The sequence below is a fragment of the Belonocnema kinseyi genome, chromosome 4 (genome assembly GCF_010883055.1).
Source record: "Belonocnema kinseyi isolate 2016_QV_RU_SX_M_011 chromosome 4, B_treatae_v1, whole genome shotgun sequence".
In the NCBI taxonomy this organism is placed as follows: domain Eukaryota; kingdom Metazoa; phylum Arthropoda; class Insecta; order Hymenoptera; family Cynipidae; genus Belonocnema; species Belonocnema kinseyi.
Genome location: NC_046660.1, coordinates 69,234,881 through 69,260,764, shown reverse-complemented (window position 1 = coordinate 69,260,764; position 25,884 = coordinate 69,234,881). Strand labels below are relative to the sequence as shown.

Below are 25,884 nucleotides of genomic sequence, written 5' to 3'. Positions count from 1 at the left end.
AAATTACGTAACACATTACAAGAATTACTCTTGCCTCTCCCAAATAACAAGTAGTGACAAAGTGGACAATTTCGTTTCTTAATTCCTGAATTACTTGAATTATTAAATAATTATAAGTTATTAAAGTAAAAAGAAGGAGAATTAAAAAAATATGTAATATCCAACAAAGGAGCTCTACGCTCTTCAAAAATGTATGCGTTTAAAATCTGTATGATCCACGAAAAAAATAATTATCAAAAACTTCATTTTTAAAATTTTGAAATACTTATTAACACATAACTTAGAATTACCTTAAAATATGGAACATCTCTTGAAACTTAGTTTAATATTCTTTGAAATTTCTTAATTCTTGTAAATAAATCCTTTAAATGTTATAAACATATTATTAAATTCCCTAAATTCCCGTAAAGTCACATGAAATCTGATGATATTCCTTGATATACTTTAAATCTCTTTAACCTTCTTGGATTCCTTTAAAATACCTTTAAGTGTTTCCAATTCTTCAATATAATTTTAAATTCTTTAGAATTTTTAAAATTTTTATAATACTTTGTAATCTGCTGAAAGATCATAAGATCTTTAAAATATTTAAATCTTTTGCAATTGCTTGGAATATTTTCAAATAACCTAAATTCTTTGAAACAAATTTTAAATCGTTCAAAATACCTAAATGCATTGCAAATTTTTTTTAAAATCTTTGAAATGATTAAAAATGCCTGACGTTCTATTAATAGAAGTTTTAAATTTTCATTTCATTTATTAAAATATCTTTATAAGAATCTCGAAAATCCCTCAAAGCTACTGATCTCCTCGGAAATCCTCGGAAATCTTATAAAATTTTGATTAAATCCTTTTTAATTTCTTCAGTAATGCTTCGAAATTTTTCCAAATATCCTAAGCCTTATAGATCCTATAAAATCCTTTCAAATCATCTGACATTCTGTGGATTCTTTAAAATCACATGAAAATTTTTTAAATCCACCAAATTCATTTAAATTACTCAAAATTAATTGAACTTTTAAAAATAAATTTATGTTAAAGGCTTTTTGTCTACTGATTAAGAATCAACGTTTCTTTAATATTGATTTTTATTTATGATTTGTGAAGAAATTGCTCTCAAAAGCAATTTCATGAATTTTATTCTCGCCTCTCTGTAGCTTAGGGGGTGAGAGCATCACACCGGCAATTTGAAAGACCTGAGTTCGGATCCCAGCGGAGCTAAAAAGAAATTTTTTTAGAATATAGAAATCAAAATCAATATTAAAAAAATATTGACAGGTAGACAAAAAGCACACAAAATCAAATTATTTTATGCATTCATCCGGCCGACAACCGTAACACCAAAAATATATAATTGTTTGTATCCTCTGAAATCTTTTTAAATATCTTAATTTTTTTTTAATTTTGAACAATTCTCTAAATATTTAAAACACTAAAATCTTTAAACTTCTTTGAAATATACTGAAATTCATTGGAATCTTTAAAAATATACTAAAGTCATGGAAATCCTGTAAGGTATTTAAACATTTAAAAAAATCTGTCAAATGCCTTAAAATCATTAAAATCCTTCTTAGTCTTGTAAAGTCCCCTGAAATTCTTTGAATTATCTTAAGAATCCTTTGAAACTCCCAAAGGTGTTACATTATTATTATGGATGGTGCCTTATCTGTTGTTTCACAATCAGTCTCGACTTGGGTTCAGGACTCTAGGAAACCATCTAAGTCTTAATTTTTGTCATTGATAAATGCTAGATAACTTTATATTGATACTGCACTTTAAAAAAAATGGTTTTCTCTATTCCTAGAATTATGAAACTAATTTCAGGCATGTTAGTCCTATAAGCATACTCTGAAAATGATTTATAAATTGAAAAGTAGGGTGTCCATTGGGGATCAACCAATTTAATAAAAAAAATTATCTCTTGTTTTTTTTTAATTTATTAAAAAAAACATATTCAAGAATGTTCTATATATGATTGTATAAATTCATAAAATATATTAATTGTTAATTACAATTCATTTTGAAAGAAATACTAAAACTTAATTTAAAAATAATTATTTAAAACCTTCATAAATTATTTCTTCATTTCTAAAACCAGCTGTCGAGAACCATGCATGATTTTTAGCAACTAAACTAAACAAGAAATACTTTAATCACTAAAAGGAAGACAATTATGGGTTAATTTTAGATTTCTCTGAATCAAATTTAATCGATCTTTCCACGAGAATGAATACAGTCTGAGACTATTGATTTTGAGATAATTTTACTGAACTGAGCTCTGATATGGAACTATCAGCATCCAGGATCTAACATCTAGACTTATATTCAATCAGGTTATTCAACGAACTTAAAAAATATTACATAACCTTTCATAAATCGTATGCTTGTGACCTACAGTCAAGCACTTACTATTCTACTCATTTTTAATAAAAAAGTTTTGAATACTATAAAAAGGATTCGTGAGAAATCTATAAGACGCAACTAACTACAATCATCTATGCTTTGTAAGTCCTTGCATGTAGGCTCTGTCCTTCAAATAATCTTGTCCATCCTCATAATTACAATTTAAGACAGTAATTGGAATGCAGTACTAAACTAAAAAATTTCCGATCATGTGACTCTCAATTTTCTAAATTTAACTCTTATTGTCTTGTCTCTTTTATTGCATGTATGTTTCACTATTCTATAACAAATTGATAAGTATAGAGTTAGTATGCTAAACATTTCTGCTTTCTGATCATAAAATTGATTCAGTCTTTGCTTTCCTATTAAAATATTAACGAATATAAATGAATTAGGCTTTAAATATTGAAGAATGAGATTATTTTTTCTGAAATTTTGATTACAATAAGAGGATTCTTTTCATTATTAACCTTTCACTTTAATAGCAAATATCTTGTACGAATGACCAATTTAGTCTGCTACACAATATACTTATTTACTGCATTAAAATTGGACAAGAAGATTAAAAATTGTAATCTACAAATTTTTCTGCTGCCTCAAAATAACAAAATAACTGCTAACAGGGCTAACGAATGGCAACTACAATTTTTTTAATATTCACGAAACTCAAAAAAGTGCAAGTTTGACGACGAATGTGGTCCGCAATTAGAAAAATGTATTAACGTACTTTCAAATTTAGTTAGAATCATGTTTAAGCTTGGGAAAAATTGGGCACTCGGAAAAGATAAAAGAATTTTAAATTTCTTCCTTTATCGGATTTTCAAAAGCTGAAACTAACAAGGAAGTAACTTTATTCTTTGTAGAAACTGTGATGATATACTAGAAGAAAACTTCTAGAAACAAGATCTTGTAAAATGTAAGATTCCTCAGAGAGTTACAATCGACCTTTGCACCATATTTGTCGTTCTTGCTCTAAATTTCTATTCATGTATTCAGCGCATTCCAATGCCTTACACTACCATGAAATATGAAACAGTCTTCAGAGCATCATTTGTGAAAGAAATTCGCGAATTTATAATTTCTAGCTTTTTCAAAGTATTTGAGTCTTTTCTATTTGAATAATTTATTGTCCTTTATTCTACTCTTTATTTATGGAACCCTAAGAAGGCCTAATAGGAAGTGTCAAAAAGTTAAGATTTTGGCGCCATACAATGATTGTAAGGGATGAACTTCCTAATCCAGATTTTCTGGACAATGGTTTATGGAAATGACCATGGGAACGACTTGAAGAAAAAATTAATTCGTTTATTTCGTTAGACATCAATGCAATTATTGATTAATGGCAATGATGTTATCAGTTTCAGTGATGGGAAGTAACTTTCTTCTAAATAGTTGCTGTAACTAGATACTTTTACTGGTAGCAATAGTGATAACGTAGTTACTTTTATAAGCAAGTAACGAATTATGAACTGCTTAGATTATTTTTTAATAATAACTATGAAAGATTTGACTCTTTTTGTTAATTTTTAAGTGTGGTTCATGTAGTTGTGTTGGCCTATATTTCTTAAATACAAAAGTAATAAAATTAAGACTAGAATAGAACTAGGTAAATCTAATGAAACACTTTCATAAAAAAAATTAATTTCAAGAGCTAGATAGATTAATACCCTAATACAGAAAAATTTGAATTTTTTTCAACCCTTGAATTAAAATTTTTTTTGGAAATCTATAGAAAAACATTTAGAAAGGATAAATGTGAATTCCTGGCATGTGTTTAAATTTTTTGTGAATACAAATTAATTTTTATATTAGAAATTTAACTATTCCAGTTGAAGATTCATAAGCTTAGTTAGCGATTCATCTCTTTGACTAGAAGTTTAACTTTTTATTGAAACTCTTTTTTTTGTAGGTAATTAATATTTTTGATTAAATGTTTATCTTTCTGGATAAAAATTCAACTATTTAGTAGAAAATTAACTATTTTATTGAAAATTCGTCTTTTTTATTCAATTCAAATGTTTGCAAAAATTTATAATGAACACGTTTTTTGGGTGAGATATAAACAACTACATTTTTCGCCAAGAATTAATATTTTTGTTACAAAATTGAACTAGTTAGTTAAAAGTTTGACTATTTTGTAGGTAATTCATTTTTCTGATACAAAATCATCATTATAGTAGAAAATTCATTTCTTAAATTCAGGTATTTTCTTTAAAAATCATCTTTTTCTGTAGAAAATTGTTCTTCTTGTTTCAAAATTCATAGTTTTTAGTTGCAAATTTAAAGAATTGGTTGAAAGTTGAACTCTTTCGTTAAACAGGATTTTGTTGTTGTTCATGATTCATAATTTTTCTGAAAAATTTAATTATCAAATTGAAACTTCGTTGTTTTTTTGTAAAACAATTTTAAACTGAAAATGCAAAAGTAACTAGAAAGTAATAATGGGTACTTTTTTTAAAAGTAACTAAGAAAAAGTTATATTTTGAAACGGTTACGATAAGGATAACTAGTTACTTCTTTCGCGATATAACGGTAGGGACAACTAATTCCTATTAAAAAGTAACTTACCCATCACTGATCAGCTGCCATAAATATTTTAAATCTATAAAAAGAGAATTGCGAAACAATATAATACTATTTTATTCGTACCGGTAGGTTGGTGGGTCGGCGGGGAGAGGAGGGGGTCAACTTTTCTATTCTGTATAGCCCAAAAAATTGCAATTTGACACCCATGATTAAATAATACAAATCTGAAGTTTTTATTATGTATTATTTATCATTTCGATTAAAGAAATTAGCACCTGAAGCATTTTTTTGATTGGGACTAAAAAAACAAACCCATTTGGAGCCATCTCTGATCTCAAGGGCTCGTACTTGAGTAGACTTCGAGAATCCGTGACATAAATGTCCATTCTTTTGATTTTTCTTTTTCTTTCCTCATTTTCTCTGTCACTCACTTTTCTCGCTGATTCTGTAATTGCTGAAAATAAAATAATAAAATAATCAAAGTAGTAAGCGCCTGATAAAAAGGGTTTCGTAGCCTATTTAGATATATAATTTTGCGTGAAACAAATATATGTGTTAATAACCACCTCTTTCCCATGATATTTTTTTTCAAATTTTATCACCTCCCCTCACCCCCTTTTCAACTACCTTACCTTTTCCAACATCATTTAATTTCACTTTTATCTCACCTTCATCTCACCCCTTCCTCTCACCTTTATCATCATTTTATCTCTTCCGTCCCATTTTCCATCGTCCCTTCTTTTTGTTACTACCCCTATATTCCCTTGGCTCGCTACCGTCCAAAACTATGAGGGTTTCACTGCCTAGCTACGAAACCCTAAAAAGACCAAATCTAATCACATGAAAATAAGTTAGTCCAGGTATTTGGTAATTTTTTTGCCGCTTTAAATAGGTGGAGTGCGTTTTTTAGGCTGCAACGGGTTATTACGTGGACTGATGCAAATTTCAAAGCTAGGAATGACTACTACGCGTCGCCGAAATATAAAAAAAGTTTTAAAATTGTGTTAACTTAGATTGAGCTTTCTCATCATATTTTAGAGTAAATTGTCCAACAGAGAAATGAAACTAGACAAAAATGTAAGAATATTAAAAAGGAAAGTAATTTTCTATATTAAGTAGCTGCTGAATTATGATCCTTTAATGTAACTGGATAAAGCAAGTGGTTTGTGTATTATTCTTACCGTACTGATATCTACAAAATAAGAAAGAAATGAAGGACTTCAAAAATCTCGATTTGTTTATTAATCTATTTTTCATTAAAATTTAAAAATAATTGTCAGGACCGTGACAAAAAGTTCATAAATTTCTGGTGCTGTCAAAAAGGGTATTTTCGGACATGTGGGATAAATTCGGACACCCCTAAATTTCCTAAACTGATCGAACGAATTACTCAGAAATTTTCCACGAATATGGAACCAGTTCAACCTTTAACCCAGTACCGCATGGTTTTTTTTCAACGGGAAAATTCAGGCGTTTTTAGGAAGGCTATAGAACAATGTCTGATTTTTTGTTTGTTTGTTGGTGAAGTGTTTTTACAGTAAAGCCATGGACTAACAATTAGTTGGCGGGGTTTTTAAACCGTTTGAACATAAGAATATTTTATTTGGTTTAAAACGATATGGATCATATATGATACGTGATGCGGTAGAGGGTTTAGTGGTTCTATATTCTGCTTGAAACCACCCGCCCTGAGTAATTTGAACTGTCAACTTATAAATTTCCTAATTTATCCCTCATGTCCGAAATTACTCCACTTGACGGTATTTTCAACATATAGCAATAAAATTTGGTACAATCTGCTAAATTAATATAATTTTTAGCACGAAAATACATCAAAGGTGTACAAAATTGATAGGATGACGTGTGTTATTTAAAAAATTGTTATTTAATTTTTTTTTGCAAATTAAAAAAATAGCATTTCTAGAAAAATAAATATAAAATACATCAAGAAATAAGATATTTAGACAAATGAACGTTCAAGAACGAAACATTTTTTTCAATTAACCGGTGCCAAAGTACAGGTGCAAACTTCAGAATCTGATCTTTCATTCACTTAAAAAATACGGTTACTGTGAGGGATCATAACACGGCCGCTATCAAACATAGGAGGTTCTATTCTTGTTCTTGTAATTTTCTCAAAATTTTGTCTAGTTTAATTTTGATTGTGGTTATTTTTCCCTCAAATCTGATGAGAAGGGTCAATTTGCGCGAAGATGATTTTTTTAACTTTCTTTTCAAATATTTCCGGGATGTGAAGTAGTATATTCTTGAAAAATGGGAGATTTGACCAGAAACACTAAATAAATTGTTTTAACAAAAAACACGCGCTTCCTAGTTAAAAAGGTAAAGAGGCCTTTTTTCTTACGAGATGCCTGGAAAAGTAGGATTAAGGAAGCAGTAACGAAAAAATATGAGTTTTTCATTGCACATTATTTTGCTCACAAGTTTAACCGACACCCTTCACAATTTTGTTCGGACTCATACTTTTCCCAGCAGAAGGTCATCACCACACTTGTAATATGATCAAGTAATAAGATGGCTCTCACCTCCTGGTTAGATCAGGCGTTAACGGTCCGAGTTTGTAGACGCAAATTCCGAGATCGATTTCTGCTGCCCGCATTTTTTTTCCAATTCCTCTTTTCATTCATAATATTTTCATTGCAACGATTGATTATGAAACTTATTTAAGTCAAGTCTAAATATGTATTCATCCTTTTTTTGTATGCAAAAATTTATTTTGTCAACCCTAACCATTTTTACTGTAAGGAAAGTTTTTTTAATGAAAAAATCTTAGCAAATTTTATTTTTGATTTATTTTTTTAAAGGAAATTAGGCGATACTAATTTCTTCGAATTGCAAAATAAAAATGTTTCACGAAATTATATAACATAAATTATATAATATAACAATTATATTATAAAATAAGAAAATGGATACAAGGAAGAAATTCTAAAAAAATTTATACAGGCTAAATAACTTTTGTGGACCGGAAGTTTTCTTGCATAACAACGATTTTTTTCATTTTCTTCGTAAAAATTGACAGATAAGAAAAAATCTTCACATAAATGTTTCACATTTTCACAAGAGGAATACAAAAAGTATATTTTTAATAAAAATATTCACCTGGTCTAGAAAATGTTTTAACCCACCTAAATTTAATAGGATGTATCCCTAATATAAGCAGAAACTATCTAAACAATAATTATGTCCAGGAGGATTTTTCATTTTGATATAATTTTTTTATTTTTCTCGTAAATGATGCAAGATATCACAGAAGATTAAGAGGTATGTTTTGATCTATCCAGGAGGTTAAAAAAGCATTGCAGTCCATTTTTCGTGAATGGATTATTTTAAAATCCTTTTTCTCAAGAATGGCTTAAAAGCCCATCTGATAATTTCAGCACATTACAAGTTTGATAATGACCTATTATAGTAAGGAATATGAATCCAAACAAAATTCAGAAGGTTTTTAGTTCCCATTGTGACCGATCGAGCAAAAAAAAAAAAAGTAAAGAAATAAAAGCGTTTAAGTTAGAGAACAAAATTGGCTATTCTTGATAGAGAGGTTAGGTTTTCTGTTCTGACGGCAACGGATGATTGTGGGTGTGCAGGCGGTGTTCGCCAGCTGGATCCCAGAGATTACGGAGCTCGCTGCGAACCGCTGCAAGTACGGTGGCCAGTACAAGCGCGAGCGTGGACGCAGGTACCCCAGAAATCCAAATACGTGGATCCAACCTTAACCCCTAATCTAGCCCTAACTAATCACCTGGTAGTCGCATAGAGATGAGGAATAATTTTGGATCGCAATGTCGAGCTCCTTTTTAGTCATCTTCACTTTCAAAAGGACCTAATTGGCAGGGTTGCCAGATGGAGCTTTGACCAAGTTGCCTAAACTTTAAAATAGGTTGCCCAAACTTGAAAATAAATCGCCTCATACATCTATTTTGAACGAGTTTTGGACGTCTTCCTCAATTTCTTGTAGCCGAAAGGTAAAATAATGAGCTGAATCAGATCGCCCAATTTGTGGAAAATCATCCAATCTGGTCACCCTAAAGATTAGTTTTCCTTTGAGCATATTTCATAACCGAAGATTGGGGTTGAGCGGCACATGTAGGGCAAAGCGGCTCACCCGTGATTCTGCATTTGTGAATACTTTATCTGCTTCTGCTAGATAAAGAATATAGAGGCTTTCAACTAACAATTGTTAAACATTAGTTGAAAGACTAGGAGAAGCAGCATTGCATTTTAAATACAGAATAAAGGGTGCACTTCTTTCCGCACATATGTGCCGCTTAGTTCCAGTTTATGATATTCAATTGTATTTTAAATTAAAAACATATTTTTATGCTCTCGATTGTGCTTTTGTGGTTTCTGAACCTATATAAATGATTCAAGAAGATTACGTGACTCACATCAGTTGAATTTAGTAATTAGTTTTTAAAAATGCCCCTGAAATAAAACAATAATTATGATAGGGATGTTTATTCCAAAAAATTTATACAATTATTACCGTTAAAATTGTTTGGAATTAAATGCAGAAAAAAAATTTAAGAAAAATGTATTTAATTTTTAGTTTTGTCTGATTTTAAAACTCAGTTCTGAAATTCAAAATGAAGCATCTTTAGAAAATGTTTGCTTCAATCCAGACAAATTTTTGATGCATTTCATTCAAAACAATTTTAACCTGTAACACTTTCAGTATTATTTTCACATTATTTATAGATTCGACTATTATATTACTATTATTACTATCATTAAATTACATATTGAAGAAAAATGCAATTTTTTAAATTTTGCGAAATTATATATATCTTTCTATTAAACTCTTTACAAATTTAGCATTCTTTTTAAAAAAACCTGCAATTTTGAACTTAGAAATAGAAATAGCTGACAATGAAAAAAAACTCATTTGATTTAATGTACGCGCGTCGTTGCTTTTTTATTTATAAAAGAATAAATAGTTTTTTAAGTAAAAATATATTGAAAACCTAGATACCGCACAATCGATAGTTGCAGAAAGTTCATAATGATGTTTATAGCAAGATTGAATCTAATTTCAGTTAAATAAGTAATCAAAGTTTGTGGAAGCGACCAAGAAGGACTGACGACTGCTATTTGCGATAACTAACCGTCTAACTAGCGTAAAATATCCTAATTGCAGAGATCTGTGTTTGTTAGAGAGATCGCATCCTGGATATTTCATCCAATACACTGAACTAACCCCTCAAACCATTTTCTTATGAAACTCATCTGCTGAATCACCGCTTTCTTAACACTCTCACCAGTTAGAAGGTCTTGGTAATACGTGCTGGTACATGCTTGGAATTTTGTAAAAAAAAGAAAAATACACAAGTCTCATACGATATATAATATAATACACACAGTAGTTGAGAACAAAATAGGCTGCATCCGTTTACATTGTTACTTTCAATAAGTATCTATCGCCTTCCGCAAGGAATAGTTCATTTCCGTTCCCCTATCTCTTGAATCCGTCGGGAGGACGTAGTGCTTTAGTAGAAAATCGGTATAATTCTTCGTGTAGAAAATCTTGATAGTAGCTTTCTACTAATCTCTTTCTCGTTTCTTGTCGTTTGGTTCTCAACATTGGTTCACTTTATTAAAAGTTCTTTTCTTTATTTATTTCTTTCGTACCAAATCAGATTTTTCTCTTCAATCATGGGAGATGTGTTATTTCGAATTCCGTGTTTTATTTTCATTTTAAAGATCTTCTTTAATTTGTAATTTGTTCTTTTTACTAACCTGAGTACAAGTATGCCGCATGCTGAATCAAGTATTAATGCAAATAGTGATCGGTGGACTCGGCATATTTTCCTTTGTTTATTTTTTAGGTATTTTTTTAAAATTTTCATGTCATAGTTTTATAAATTACCGAGATCACCGATATTTATATAATTTAGTGCTTTTTAGATTTTTTTAAGTAGGGTTGGCATCAAGTAACAACATTCTGCTAGGCCATTAACGACTCGAAGTGTTTTAACATTTCCGTCCTCTTTGGGCGGTACGTTGCATTAGAATCGCGTGATATTTTATTTTTTATATTCCCTTTCAATGTTTAAAGAAATATCAGTTTTTTACATTCTTTCTTTAGATTTTTTTGAAAAGAAAGAAAATCATGGAACTCTTCTTTGTGCTCTCGAAGGTACTTATAATGGAACGCACATAGTGCACCGAAATTTTTTTTCTCTATTCTTACGCTATCCACCGACTTCGAGGTGGAAGAAAATACTTAATTTCACCCAATAGGATAAAGTGCAATTAAAAAATTATTTAGTTTAAATAAAAAAGAGCTAATAATAAATTTAAATAAACATTCCCATTTATAATCCGCGACTCAGGTATGCAAATATAACAAAATCTATATAATTTTCTCCACTTCAAGTGTTTCTTTATATTCACAACGAAAATGAGAAATATAATGTAATCAATTCATGTAAGTTTATTAGTAACAATAAGTGATAATGACATTTATTTTCCATTTTAGTAAACGAATAATGCTCATGAATATGGGACACAAGAGTTAAAAGAAAATGAAATTTTTCTTTCTGCAACCTGATTACATGGCACCTAATTAGTAATTAGTGCTCTAAGAATTATTTCTGTGTGTACCTGCAATAAATCCCGAACGCACTTCACTGTAGTTGACATTTTTCACTGAAGTACGAAGTGCACAACTTTTCTATTTAAAATACAATATAATTCCTTGCATAACCATGCAAGTTGCCTAACTCTTCATCAGAAACCAACTTTATTTACAGAAAATCAATTTCTAGAATTGAGCGATGAGCCAGCTGTGAATTAGAAAGAAGTAAGGGGAAATATCAAACATGACAAATGCATATTGTTTCCCCGATTTCAAAAATTATATTTTAGTTATCTTGCTTTGAAAAATCTTTGTATAATCCTTTCTTCCCATACTTCTCCTTTGATAAACTAGAGATATAGTTCCATACTTTTATCGAAGCACATGGTAGTCTAGCCCTAGATTTACCTATTAACAATCTTGTCTTTCCTTACTCCAAATTAACTGTAAATATCTATATAATTAAGTACGGCGTATAGAATAAATTATTAATTCAAATGTGCGAGGGTAAAAATATAAACATCGATTTAAACATTAAAATTCGGATCTGTTTTTTAACGTCACACATTCTTCACCTAGCGAGTACAAATACATTATTTGCCAAAAATTGGCAAAACTAGGCAGTAAAGAACAATAACAATTCAGCAAATTCCTGTTGTGAGATCTTATCTGCTCACGACGATGCCGTTCTGACGTTGAATCTTCAGCATTTTTATTAACTTCTGTGCTTTCTTCTCGCAGAACAAAATTTTCGACTTTGAATAACTGCAGCGTATTTTGTCGACAATAAGTCATAATCTCTTGATCAACCTTAACCAACACTTTACCAGAATTTTTGAATGTAACAACTCGGGCAAGCGTATGTCGAAATTAATGAAAATTCTGCATGAAAAATCTCTGGATTTTCAAACGAAATAGGCGTTGTCTTTCTTCCAATTATTACATGAATTTCATTATCATTAAAAAATTATTTTGGCAATATTCTTAACGCGAATTCAACGACCGACAGCAGGGCGTGAGCACCGCGAACAAAAGACAGCTTGAGAGGGTGCAGACGAATCCTAAGAATGTTTGCCACCTACACACTAACTTTTAACCCTTTTCGTTTATTATTTTTATTAAATATTAATTATTAACGATTGAACTGTCGATGCATAAAGATAAAGATACTTAACGGAAATTCACTAAAGAACAGATAGGCGTGTCGGCACGTGTAGTATCGTTAGGCTTAGGTGTAGGTGTGTAGGATCTAGGTGTAGGTAGCCTAACTTCCCTGCCCTTTTATGAACTATAATGTGTTCGTACACACTCACGCACACATTAAAATGTTTTGGGCCGTGGCGCACATAGCGGTACAGCACTACTTATCGTGTCACTATGCGTAGCCACTGTCCTGTAGCCTAAACTTTTTCTCAGATTTCGTTCATAATGCAAATAATGTATTTCGAAGCCTCCATTCAATACATCTCGACAATGATCTTATTTGCTCTACTGCACCACGTCGTTTCCGCGGCATGCTATATGCTTACAAACAGGACTCTAAGCAGTACCTTGCAAAAAGGTGAGGCAATGCGGTATAGAGAGCAAAAAAGATGTAGAGGAGTATTAAATGGAGACGGCGATTCCCTCCCCTTAAAACCCACTGACCAACTGACGAGACATGACTCACATTCGACTAAAAACAAAAAGAAACAAAATAAATCAAGTACTGTTAAGTATAATGATGCGAGTGTTGTGTTCTGTTCTATCTCGTGGTGTAGGCCATATTCGCCAGTTGTATCCCTGAGATAATTGACCTGATCGGGACGCGAAACAAGTATGGCGGCACTTTGAAGAACGAGCGAGGTCGCAGGTGAGACACAAAAACCAAAATAGCAACCCCAAGTCATCCGGACCCTTCCTTCCACTTATCAGAGAGCGAGACCCTATTTTTCTGCACATTTGATTTTCTTTCCTCTTTTGTCTCTGTCTTAATATTTTACAATTTTTCTATTCGTCTTTCTTTTAATCTTATTCTATTTTCTATTCTGGTTTCTTCCATTTGTAGTCTTTCTTTTTATATATTTCTTCTCTTTATCCTCCTATCCTTCTTGTTCAGTATCCTTCACATATTTCCACTTGTTGCATAGTTAGCGAAGAGTTGATGTTGTAGCAGTGTGACTGACTAATGAATCTGAATTTACTAGTATAGTTTGACATTAGTAAATGACAGACATTGGCCCGTACCCCACGCTCATCATAAACTCTCTTCCACTAACGATCTCTCAGAAGTCTACCGCAGATCTACCACACCCAGCAACTGGTGTTAGCTTGTTTGTTACACTAACCGCATTTGAGACAAATACCGCTTCAGCATCGAACCTTTCTTCTCTACTAATCTTTTCGTTTTTATAAAGAACCATTGACTAACTTCCCAATTTCAAAAATTTCCTTTCATGACAGTCATGACTTTCATTCTTCGTCTAACAATTTCCGACATTTTCTATAACTACACTTTGCATCTAACGAATGATCTTAAAATCTATTTTAAAACTAGTCTTTTATCATCTTATCATTCCACTTAGTCATTTATTATACTTCTTTGAAGTTGTTCAAAAAAATCAAGAAATAATGCGAATATCAGGAAAGGTGTATTTTCAATATTAAAGAAATATTAAATACAATATTAAATAAACGAGGAAGGTTCGCGGGCAGTGTTTATCTCCGAATGTGCGACATCAACACCCAGCATGCACCCTGCGATTCCAAAATGAATGCACTTGACCTACTGTTGTAACCACATCAGTGTAATGACCTTGATGTTTTTAGTCAGTATTAATGATCGTTTTCGTGTCATGTCCTTAAAAAAACCTCGAATGTAGGTACCGAAAATGCATATCAGTATGCATAGTGCAGGTCTGGTTAAGGGTGTTGGAAATTCGTCGCAGTAGCCAGTCTGATAATTCTTTTTTATGCGGAACGTATCAAAAATACAAATTTCTCAGCTCTTGAGCTCGAATTCTTCCTCTAACGAGCTGATGGGCTGAGAAAATTCTATTTTCAATATTGTTTGCATGAAAAAGTAATACAAAAAATTGATTGCTGCAACGACTTTCCAACATCCTTAGGGTGGTTGTCGCACTAGGAAACAGTAATTTTTCTGATAATTTAGTGTTCGAAAATCAATGATATTTTTCTTTAAAAACGCAGTAAAATGTCTGAAACATTTGTTTTCGAAAGTAATGTCCTTCAATATTCTGTTTTCTAGCGGGAGAACCACCTAGAGGATGTTGTAAGGGCGGTGCAGGAGCAAATTTGGAATTCCCATTTTATAAAAAAAATATTCAAATAGAAATTTTTCCGTTCTCTCGCCCCAGATATGTTTGAAATCAAAGAAGGGTTGAAGAACGGAAAAATTACCCCTTTCTATATTTTTTGAAGGTAAGAAGGAATTGGAAATTGGTTGCTGGAACGGCTTTTCAACACCCTTCTTTATCAAGGGTTCAAAGTGACTCGAGTGAGAGAGGGGATCTTACATTGTGAGCAACTTCTTATCAAGTTGGACGTCGCTTTGTAACCGATGCGAACATGGGTGCACTCCGAGTCGATCAACAATACTTACTCGCGACAGAACCTTACTGCTCTAACACAGTTAATCTCTGTTAAAGTATTTTACATCTCTCTAACAAAATTAAATGTATTAACGTAACTCCTATCTGTTTAGGTAACTTCCATCTATTAAGATACGAACTATGGACAACAAAAATTATTTTCTCTAACCTTTCTCAGAGCCAACATATCTTCTACAATTTCAGACAGACTTTTGGGCAGTGCTTCTGACAATAACTACAATTTTTCGCAAATTAAATACTTTCTCACTTACTTTATACTCACTCCTAACACTAAATACTTTTCTGACTATCTTATTATCTAACTATGCTTCCTCTGTAATTATTTCAACGTATTTATCTCAAGCGACAGAAATAATATTTCATCAGTTGTGCGAGATAAAATGTAAACAAAATTCATGATCGAGGGTCCCGTGTACTATGCAGAAAGTAGTTGTTTGCAGGTCGTATCGGCAATTCCAAAGAGTTCAACGGCGCGAATTTAGTTCGTAATTCTAAATCGTGCGCGCGTTTCCGATGGATTGCTTTTTGCGTCCTTCCTTCTCTTTTTGTTCCAGAGAGCGACCGAAGCACCCATTCACTCGTGCCTATTAAATTCAAATTATATTTTTATTTTAGAGTACACAGTCGCAGAAACGTAGCCCAGACAGCATGGAATGACACAATATGATCACAGTTTCTTCTTCTATCGGCACTAACACTCTTGTTCTTCTTCGTTTGACCTAAAGCAATTTAGTAACAACGAAGTATGTAGTATTTAGACAAATAGTGTAGGTACACACTTGTGCTTGATCTTTTTCTCCATCGAAATCTACCAAGGAACAAGCCTGAACTTCAATAAGTTGTGACAATTCTACAGATAATTCTTTTATCTCTATAGTTATAATAATTTGTAAATACTTAGGTGTCTAATTGTTCAATTACATTAGTTGGCTAAAACGACTCACTCCATATCCTATCAAGTCCTGGTAAGTCTCGTCACTGAGCCTATTCATTCTATAGTAGAGACTGCTACCAAATAGGCTCATTGATTGATTAATATTTCCTTGTATCATTGTATGCATTGAAAATTTTGTTTGCTTGGTATCGTGTCGATCAATGCCCGATTAAGTCGGACAAATCGAAGATTTAATTTTCATAAAAATTGGCTTCAATTCTTAAGAGGTTTTAATTTTAGAAATTTATTTGTGTGTGTATTTGAAATATAGGTATGTAAATCTGTTAAGAAATGAGTCGAATTTTTGAAGAGAAAATTCTCTGTTTGCCCGATTGGACTAAAAGGTTTAACGACTTGAACCTCGAAGATCGCGTCGCTCGATCCTATCCACTGATGAGGAGCAATTCACTGGTTTTATTTTTCTGTCGGACAAAAGGTTCGGATAGCGCAATCTTCGAGAGAAACGTGAACTCGGACGAATTTTCACCAAGGCAGCAGACTAAACTGGTATCGATTCGATGTTCTGACAATGTGTGTATGTTCCTTTCCCCATGCTTTCTCTCGCTCCCTCTATCACAATCCAAACTTTTTTTAAAACTAATAATCACATTTCATTCTCTGTTAAAACGGACATCGGGAGTGAATTTTAGAGTCGCTAGTTTGTTGATATTTCAAAGTAGATTACAATACACGTATGACTTTTTTCATAAAATAAACACATGAGGTCTGTATGTCTTATTTAAATCATTCTTATTGCTTACATCATCTTCATTTTAAATCCACATCCAAGCTGAAGTGTGAGGTGTCACATAATTTATGTTAATCTGTTTTTTTACTTCTATCATCATCAGTAAGAATAGAGACAATTATGCAAACCTCATGTCGAATACACCTTTTTAGATGCTTGCTTTTACCGAAAAATCACGATTGCTTTTGCTAATATTGTTAAGGTTCCAGCTAACATTTCTTTTGTGTTGGCAGACACATTGTTGTGTGCGGCCACATCACCTACGAGTCTGTCTCGCACTTCCTCAAGGATTTCTTACACGAGGATCGCGAGGACGTCGACGTAGAAGTTGTCTTCTTACATAGGTATGCTAACTTCCATGATCATCTCTCAATAGAAGAGTTTATTAAACAATTATTTCGTCAACTAAACATTCTAAATAATGTGATCTTTCTACCACTAGAATACAAGCTCTTAATTATAAGAGTACTAGGGAATATCACTGAAAAATGGAGAGTACATAAAAAATATTATGCTAGTTTTAGCGTCAAGAGAGTTTCTAGATTATAAAATTAGAGTTACGAGATTGTAAATTATGCAAAACAGTAAGTACTAAATGTCAAAATGATTCAAATTCTTGCTATCTTCGCAGAAGAGAGTTTGTACTGGTGCAAAATGTTTTTAAATCCGGCAGCTTAACCTTGACCGGTGATGGATCGTTTACTTAAAAATACCCTCTTTGCATTTTCTAATCTATATTTAGAGATAGCGTGGTAAGTATACATTTTCTACGAGGTCTCGAGTGATCGATGCTGCATTGCTACAAACAACACATAATATGAGGGTGATCAAACAAGCTGAGGGACAAAAGTGCATTTTTCATAGAAAAATCTTATCACTGTGCATAAAATCAATCAAGAACTGGTGGTTATAAACTTGCCGGAAGTCAAACTAAAACCTTTCTTTGCAAAATATAGTGAGGTTCCTTTTTTACTTTTTTAAAATCTTTTGTAAAATATCATATTTCAGGGACCACTGTCTCTATCCTTTTTTTCTAAACACCTTCTAAAACACCTAAAATTGAGAGATGTCTCCTTTCTCTCCTTTTTTATAAGGATTCGATTCATTGCTTAAGAATCACAAACAAAAATTCAATACATTACTTTAATATATATATAATACATGCTTTAAAAAAGATTTTTTTTGGTGATACACCAATATCTAGTACTTCATAAACAATTTATTTACTAATTTTGTAGATTTAAAAGTCATCTTCGATCGCGATGTAATCCCTAACGATTCAGTCGAGAAAATAAAACCCGAAATGTCAATCAATTCGATACTTGGCAATCAAAAACGCCTTTATAATTGGTTCACATTATATTAATGTTGGTTCTAATATTGAATTCAGATCAAAAGGTTTCAAATTCCTAATATTCCAAAGAAAAATAATGCATTTTCAAAGAAAATCGAATCATTTTCAACCAAATAGTAGAATTTTCAACTCAAATGATGAATTTCCACATCGTAGTTAACTTTCAATGGATTTTCAAACATAAAAATTGATTTTCAATTGAATAATTCAATTTTCTAATAAGTTGTTGAATTATCGAGTAAAAAAGATGAATTTGTTCACAAAACATTGATTTTCAATAAAAAATAATGTTCAACAAAATAGTTGAATTTTCAATCAAAGAGATGAATCTTTAATCCAGAACCACTTCTTACTGAAAAATAATAAAATATGGCAACAAATTAGTTTAATTTTCAAACCAAAAAAAAAAATTTTCTATAAACTCAAGTAGTTGAACTTTTAACAATGTAGTTTCAACCAAAAAATTGAATTTCTAAAAACATAGTTCAAATTGTGATCAAGTAGTTGGATTTTTAACAAACAAAAAAATGGAAATTTCAACCAAAAAGCTGTTTCAGTCAAGAAAAAAAATGTTATCGAAATAGTTGAATTTTCAAACTATGATGACGAATTTTCTACAAAGCATTTGAATTATGATATGCTTCAATTAAAAAAAAATGTATCTTTATCAATAGAAAATCATGAAGTATTTAACAGATTTTTAAAAGCTAGTTAAGAAAAAAGTTTAACCCAGAAATAAATAGAAACCCAAATGTTATAAATATTTTAAAAATAATAAACAAAATTCTCCATTGATCACTATTGTTTTGAAAAGATCTCCTTTTAACTTAAAATTTAACTGCTGAACTGCTGTGATCCATGACATTTCGATTTTGTAGGGTTATCGTTTCATACAATTTTCAGTTTGTTAAATTGTCAATTACTCAATTTCAATTGTCAAAACTTTAACATATCATTATGAATTTCATTTTTTTCTGTATAAATTCTTTGATGTTCGAGGTTTATTTGCGAGACGTAATTATCTCACCCTACAGTCACTTCAGTCGAGGATTCTTTATACACACATTCACTTTCACCTTTTACTAAAATCTCGTTTCCTGGTACTATAAGACTCTGTAGAATGGTCACCTTCAGATAAAAAGTTTTAGCAGGATTTCCCCAAAGAGTCAGTTGAACGTGATCGGTCCCTCGGGACGTCTGATCACCCCATCATAAGGAGTGGCCTGTGCTTGCAGGAAAGAACCTGATCTCGAATTGGAGGGTCTTCTCAAGAGGCATTACACGACCGTGGAGTTTTTTCAGGGAACCATGATGAATGCCGTGGATCTGGAGCGCGTCAAGGTACCCTCAACCCTAGAACCACAAAATCCCACCAAATCACATGACTCCTTTTTCTCCATTCCCAAATCCCCTTCTTCCCTACGTGCGCGGATCTCAACATTTCTACTACAGATTTTGTAGGTTCTTACCGATTTTCTTCTGGATTTACGCCACCAAGTTGACTAATTGATTTCTGCTCGTAAATCTGTACTTGCAATTGTAATAATCGATCTCGTCTTTTTTATTACAATTTTACTGATCTGTGTACATTCATTGCATTTATTAAAATTAGGTTGTGTAAATAGAGATACATATACTGATCACTGGTAGCACACGAAAAATAATACATATAGGGTGGTTGAAATAGTCGATTTTTAAATTTTTTCATATCGATTTCTAAATTTGTTAATGGACTAAAAAATAATTATCCTTTGCACTCTCTAAAATTTCCCATTTAATTTAAATTGGAAAAAGTGTCACTCTGGAAAATGTTAAAATAAAATATGACTATGGTCAAATAAAAAGTTTAGTCCTTCATTAAAAATCCTTTTTTTAAATACGAATCGACTATAATTGTTTTCTTTTTTCTTTCATAAGGCCTTTTTATTGAACCTCGAAATCCACCCTATTCTAAGTTAGATGACAGTTTGGCCATGTATTGAAGTTTATTACCGTTTTTTGAAAAGGTTTTTTCCTAAATCATCACTATTTCATTTTTTCTAAATTTTGATTTACATTTAAATCATTTCTTATTATTTCGAGAATTTACCCTTATTTAAATAATCCATTTTTAGTAATAAGTTGCAAAATGATGTGACCGAATCTGCTATAAAATTCTTGTGGATAAAATATATAGTTTTTTAGAAGTAAATAGGAGACAATTCGAAAATATTACAAAAATAGAAAAATTTAACTGATAATGTTTTCGCTTATTGAATTTTAAAATTTAATAGAAATTTCTGATTGGAAAATAATTGTCATAAATTTGTTAAAGGTGGACTTAAATCTAAAAAATGCAGTTATTTTATCATGGACAAATGTGTCGTTTTTCCCATTTTTTAATTTTTTAATTATAAAAATAAGTAATTGATATTAGCCAATTTAAAACAAATTTCCTCACTTTTTTCGGATGCCAAACCACGATTTTTGTTGTTTAGCTCTGAAAATTTAAAGGCTAATAGGCAAGTGTTTTTATAAGCCGATTTTGCACTTTTTACAGGATCCTTTCTTCTTCTCCACTACCAGTTTTTGGAGGCGAAATAAAAAAATTCAAAAATGGATTTTTCGCTGCTATACATCGGAATCACTCTGACATAAATACCAGGGGTTGTTCCAAAAATATTTCTTAAATTCTCGATGAAAAATTCCGCTACATTCTTGAAATATTCGTGCATTCGAATTTTAAAAAATTCCTTGGAACGACCCTCTGTACATACATCACCGACGCATAGTATCGGACCACTAATGGGGTGACCTAGTAAAAATTAGCCTTAGCTTTGAAAAATGATATCACACAGTCTAGAATATAGATAAAAATATTTTAAAAAACGGTTGATAAGATTATAAAATTTTGCCATAAATGGGCCTTTTGTAAAATGGTTCAGCTTTGTGGATATTGTATTAGTTTCAGCCAAATGTTGAAGTTGAAGTACAAAATACTTGAAAATTCGGAATTTCCTTCTTGTTTCTCTGAATTTAGTAAGCTTTGCAAATATTAAACAAAAATTTTTTATCTATATTCTGGAAGGTGCTATTACCTTCCAAAGTCAAAGCTAATTTAAAAATATCATCCAGTTAGTGGCCCTATACGTCAGTGGTGTATATCACATTTATATAACAACCCTACAATATTTATAAATTCTATACATTTATATAAACTGACTCAACATTTACACAAAAGCATACTCGATCAGTTAAGGTTTTTTTCTGGGATTGTTTATACTCATTGAATTTTCTAGATTTACTACTTCACGCGAGGTGAGGCTGTCTCTCATCGCCGAGTCGTTGACAAGTCTCGACACTTTTCATTCTAGTCAGTCTTTCAGTAATTCACTGAGCTTTCACAATCTGCTAGTGCAAGTAGTTTTCTTAGAATTTAGTTCTTCAATTAAAGCGATTCCCGGAGTTTATTCTCAAACTGACGTCAAGTACCACTTTATGCTTTACCCCATGAATATAAAGCGAAGCGACGAGAGGCGGCTACACGTAGAAGCAAACGCCTGCGACTGCATGGTATGCTGTATTGAGCTATGGAGCCGGATCACCGTGCAGTAGATTGATTTAGAATTATTATTATCAATGTATCGATCATTCTCTGCGGCTTTCAATTTACAGGAATAGTAGATTCATAAAAGAAGAAAGTGAGTCTTAACGTGTCCAAATGAGAAAGTTCTATCTCGAAACTTTCAAATTGAAAGGTTCCATCTCAGAGAGTGCAAATAGAAAGATTCCATCTCGGAGAGAGGTACAATTTAGACATCAAAAAGCTTCCAAATTTTTAAAGGAGAAAAATTATCATTTACACGGGCGAGATAGAACCTTTCAGTGTGAATATACCGAGATGAAACCTTGTCATTTGGACATAGTGTACAGTATGGCAAAATAGTTTCTATGGATAATTAATTTTTAACCGACACTATTTATTGCATTCAAACGCCTTTTTTTATTTGCACTTTCTTAAATTTAAAAAATAATTGCGGACCTGGATTTTTGATACAAAAATGTATCAAATTTCGTGTTTAACGATAAAGTTGACATTTTGTTGTTATTTAATTTTCAGAACATTATTTAAGATTTTCATACTAATGAAAAAATATCTTATATCTGAGCTAAAAGTATCTAGAAATAATTTCCAGTAAATGAAAATAATAAAAAAAATGTTTAGTACGCTATAAACAAATGAATTAAAAAGCTGTTTTTTTAAATTTGCACTGTTTAGCGAATCGCAATCAACATTTTTGGCATAAAAATGTTACAGAAATTAATGTTGCTTCACAATTAATTGAAATTAGATGCTATATTAAAATTATTTAAACAATTTCGATAAATGAATTCACAGCTTAGATATTTTTCAAGGGATTGGCTGCATTTTTCACAATAGAAACTAAGAAGATCGTTCTGATGACTTTTTGAGATCATACTTTGCATGCTGTAATACTTTTTATATTCATAAAAATTGTAAAAATAATTAATTATTTTCGTGAGTTTAGAAAGGCTCATATCAAAGAGTCACACGTAAGACCTTTTTAGGCGATTTCATCAACAAAAGTCGAGCGTATTCGTTAAAAATGTCAAATTTTGAATGCGTTTAAGAATATTGTTGAACTAATTACCAAATTTTGTTCATTTGGCATCTATTACATCTGAAAATCATCGTAAAAACATTTCTAGTTGATTCTGTGGGAAAATGAAGCTTATTTGTTAAAAAAATCCAAAGTCGGAGTTTTTTTTAGAAAAATTGCTTAAATAATAATGAATTCTGATAAATGATTAAATTATCATAGCAAAAAGTCATCGGAAATAATTTTTATGTTAGTTGATTTCGTAATAAATTGCAACTAATCCTTGAAAAATATCCTACCTGTGGATTTGTTAATAAAAAAAATTTTATTCCAAAACTCTGGATTTCAATGAGCTAACCAGTTTTGATCTTGAAAAAAGAACTTTTTTTTCATTAATTTTTTTATACCATAATACAATTTTTTTTAAATTATTGCTTCCCACTGTAAATAGAAGCAACAAAAATCGATTTGTTAAAAGAAACTTTTTTGTTTCCATTGTGTGTTACATATTGTGCGAAAAATAATTTGATTGGGCAGAAATTGCTTTACAGTTCAATTTTTAACAGATTTTGATGCATTTTTGGAAAATAATCATTAGGCCTTAGGTACAATTAATAAATGTTATCAGCCATTCCAGCTGAAACATCATTTTTATGTTTTTATATAATAAAAATCAGTTTTATTTTCTTACTCATCTTTTCTAGTGTGTTCTTTTCAAATTTAATAAAACATCCCTTAAATCAGTATAATGACTAAAAAGCAATAATTTATCATTTTTCTTAATGAGAAATTTATTTATATAATTTTATAGTAAATTAATGAATAAAATAATTTATCAGTGGTTTGCAGTGATTAGCCGTCGAAATTCGTGATTTTTGCATCAAATAAGAGAAAAATTATTGTAGATTTGCGATAAGTTAAAAGTAGCAGAAGTTTTGCAATCATTGAAACAATGTTTGCAAACAAATACAGTGTTTGGCAATTCCTACATGAATGGGCTTAAGATTGTAAAAGAGCAGATAATATTAATTTAATTTGTTTGTAACATTATAGCAAACAAATTTTATTCTAGTACAATTTACATTATTTTTGCATAATTATTATACAGGTTTAAGAACTGTTTTATTAAATTTGAAAAACTTAAAAACAGTGACTCACTTCAGAAATAATGTAAAATAAAATAATCGTATTTAGTATTAATTATTAAAAGTTCGCTTTGTCTGGAATCAGTTATTATTAGTTTGTCGTTGTACCTGGAAGGCCTATGATCATTTAAAAAATACACTGTCGACGGATAATATCAGACCGCTAGCTGGGTGTCCTATTAAAAATTATCGTTGGCCTTCAAAGATGATAGCTTTGTACAAAATATAGATTCAACTATTTTTACAAAACTGTTAAAAAGACGATTAATATCTTTTGGATTTTGCTTTTCATTTGAGCCACTAAACGTTAAATAATCTGCGAGGGTTCATGAAATAATAATTTTTTGTACTTCTGCCGAAATTGGAAGTGAAAAATTCCTAAAAAATTGGAATTTTATCTTTTTTCTTCTTATGCGATAATTCAATACCCAAAAGTTAAAATTATTTCATCTAAGGCTCATTTTACGTAGCATTAAATAAGCTTTAGTATAATTAAAAAAATAATTTTATATATGTTTTGGCGGTGCTATTACCTTTTAATTTTAAAGCTAATTTTTATCAGTTCACTCTGTTAGTGGTCCGATAATATTCGTCTGCAGTTTTGGATTGTACTGAACTGTCAAGCGATGTCTGTCTAAAAAATTTGCTTCTTCGTACACTGTGCGTCGGTCTAAATTAAAAAAAAGTTAGAGAAAGGTCCTTATACATATATTTGAACATGTAATTTTATGCATTCGGTTGAAAGGATTCGAATTTGTCTGTATGTCAAACCTATGTTATAAAGTGCACTTAAAGAAAGACACTAATTGGAATGATAAATTCGTTACTTGGAATCTATGGTCGAGTGCATAAAGCTCAAGGATCGTTTACTTAAGCTGTATTTAAATTTGTCATTACGACAGCTATTTGCTTTATGATTTACACTCGCAAAGGCGACTGAGCTGAACCTAGAGGTGAATGTTGTTATTTTAAAGCAAAATTTATATCGTTTTGTCGGATTGGATGAAATAGGAAGCCACCAGACCTCGAACTGGAGGGACTATTCAAACGGCACTTCACCACCGTCGAGTTCTTTCAGGGGACCATCATGAACCCCATTGATCTGCAGCGGGTCAAGGTGAGTTTATGATCAGTCAGAAACACGATCGCAAGAAACTTGCACCTACCATTGTCGGACTTGACGACATTTCTCTTTATGTTGACGACCTCTTATCTAAGCTATTGAGATGTTTTGACTGACTCGTTATCATCTTTAGCGGAAGTAGCAGCAGTTTCTATCCCATTTTTTTATTCAAGTATTTCTCTTTAATTTTTTGTTATTTACTGGTGCTTGACTCTTTAAGGGGAATAGCCATCAGGATAAAGAATTAAAATTAAGCTAGGATTAAGTCAATTTTTTGACTAATTTGGCTTCTTTTTAAAAATCACATTTTCTCGCTGTTTTACACGTATTTAAATGGAAAATTAAGGTTTTTGAAGTACTTACCCAAAAATTGGCATTTAAGTACATTCAAATATTTTCAAATTTCAAAGAATTAAATAAATCAATGTATTATAAAATTAATTTTTTTCTGAAAAAAGATCTACTTACTTCACTCCACTGGGAATCGAATTATTATTATTTGGGTTTTGTATTACTAGGCAGAAACCCTTAAGAGTTTCAGTCGGGTGTCCGGTCGTCTGTTGTATTTTTTTAGGAGAGGAAGTGAGGGTAGATAAATTGTATGTGAGCAAGTAGTGGTAGTGAGGACAGGGGAAGTGCGATAGAAAGGGAAGGGAAAGAAGAATTTTTATAGGATGATAGGGTGCAGAAGATGAGGGGCAAGAATGGGGGACGCCGAGGGAGGTTAGTTGGTGCGAAATTGGAATAAAGTAAGGATGGGAAATAAGTAAAGCTGTCGGAAGGGGCGAATCAAATCATGGGGAAATGGTTGATACGTGAGGGGGAATCAGGGTAGGGG

The 25,884-nt window shown here is 31.4% G+C and overlaps 1 protein-coding gene across 6 annotated transcripts in view; it reads left to right on the top strand.

Annotated features, from left to right (window-relative positions):
• The window catches only part of LOC117171182 (calcium-activated potassium channel slowpoke), a 294,278-nt gene that overhangs the window by 122,979 nt on the left and 145,415 nt on the right, over positions 1 to 25,884 (top strand). For all 6 annotated transcript variants that reach the window (XM_033358248.1, XM_033358252.1, XM_033358250.1 and 3 more), the window contains exons 6-8: positions 13,291 to 13,382; positions 17,057 to 17,167; positions 24,935 to 25,040. In XM_033358248.1, the coding sequence (XP_033214139.1) occupies positions 13,291 to 13,382; positions 17,057 to 17,167; positions 24,935 to 25,040 (309 nt within the window). The remainder of the gene's footprint in view (positions 1 to 13,290; positions 13,383 to 17,056; positions 17,168 to 24,934; positions 25,041 to 25,884) is intronic.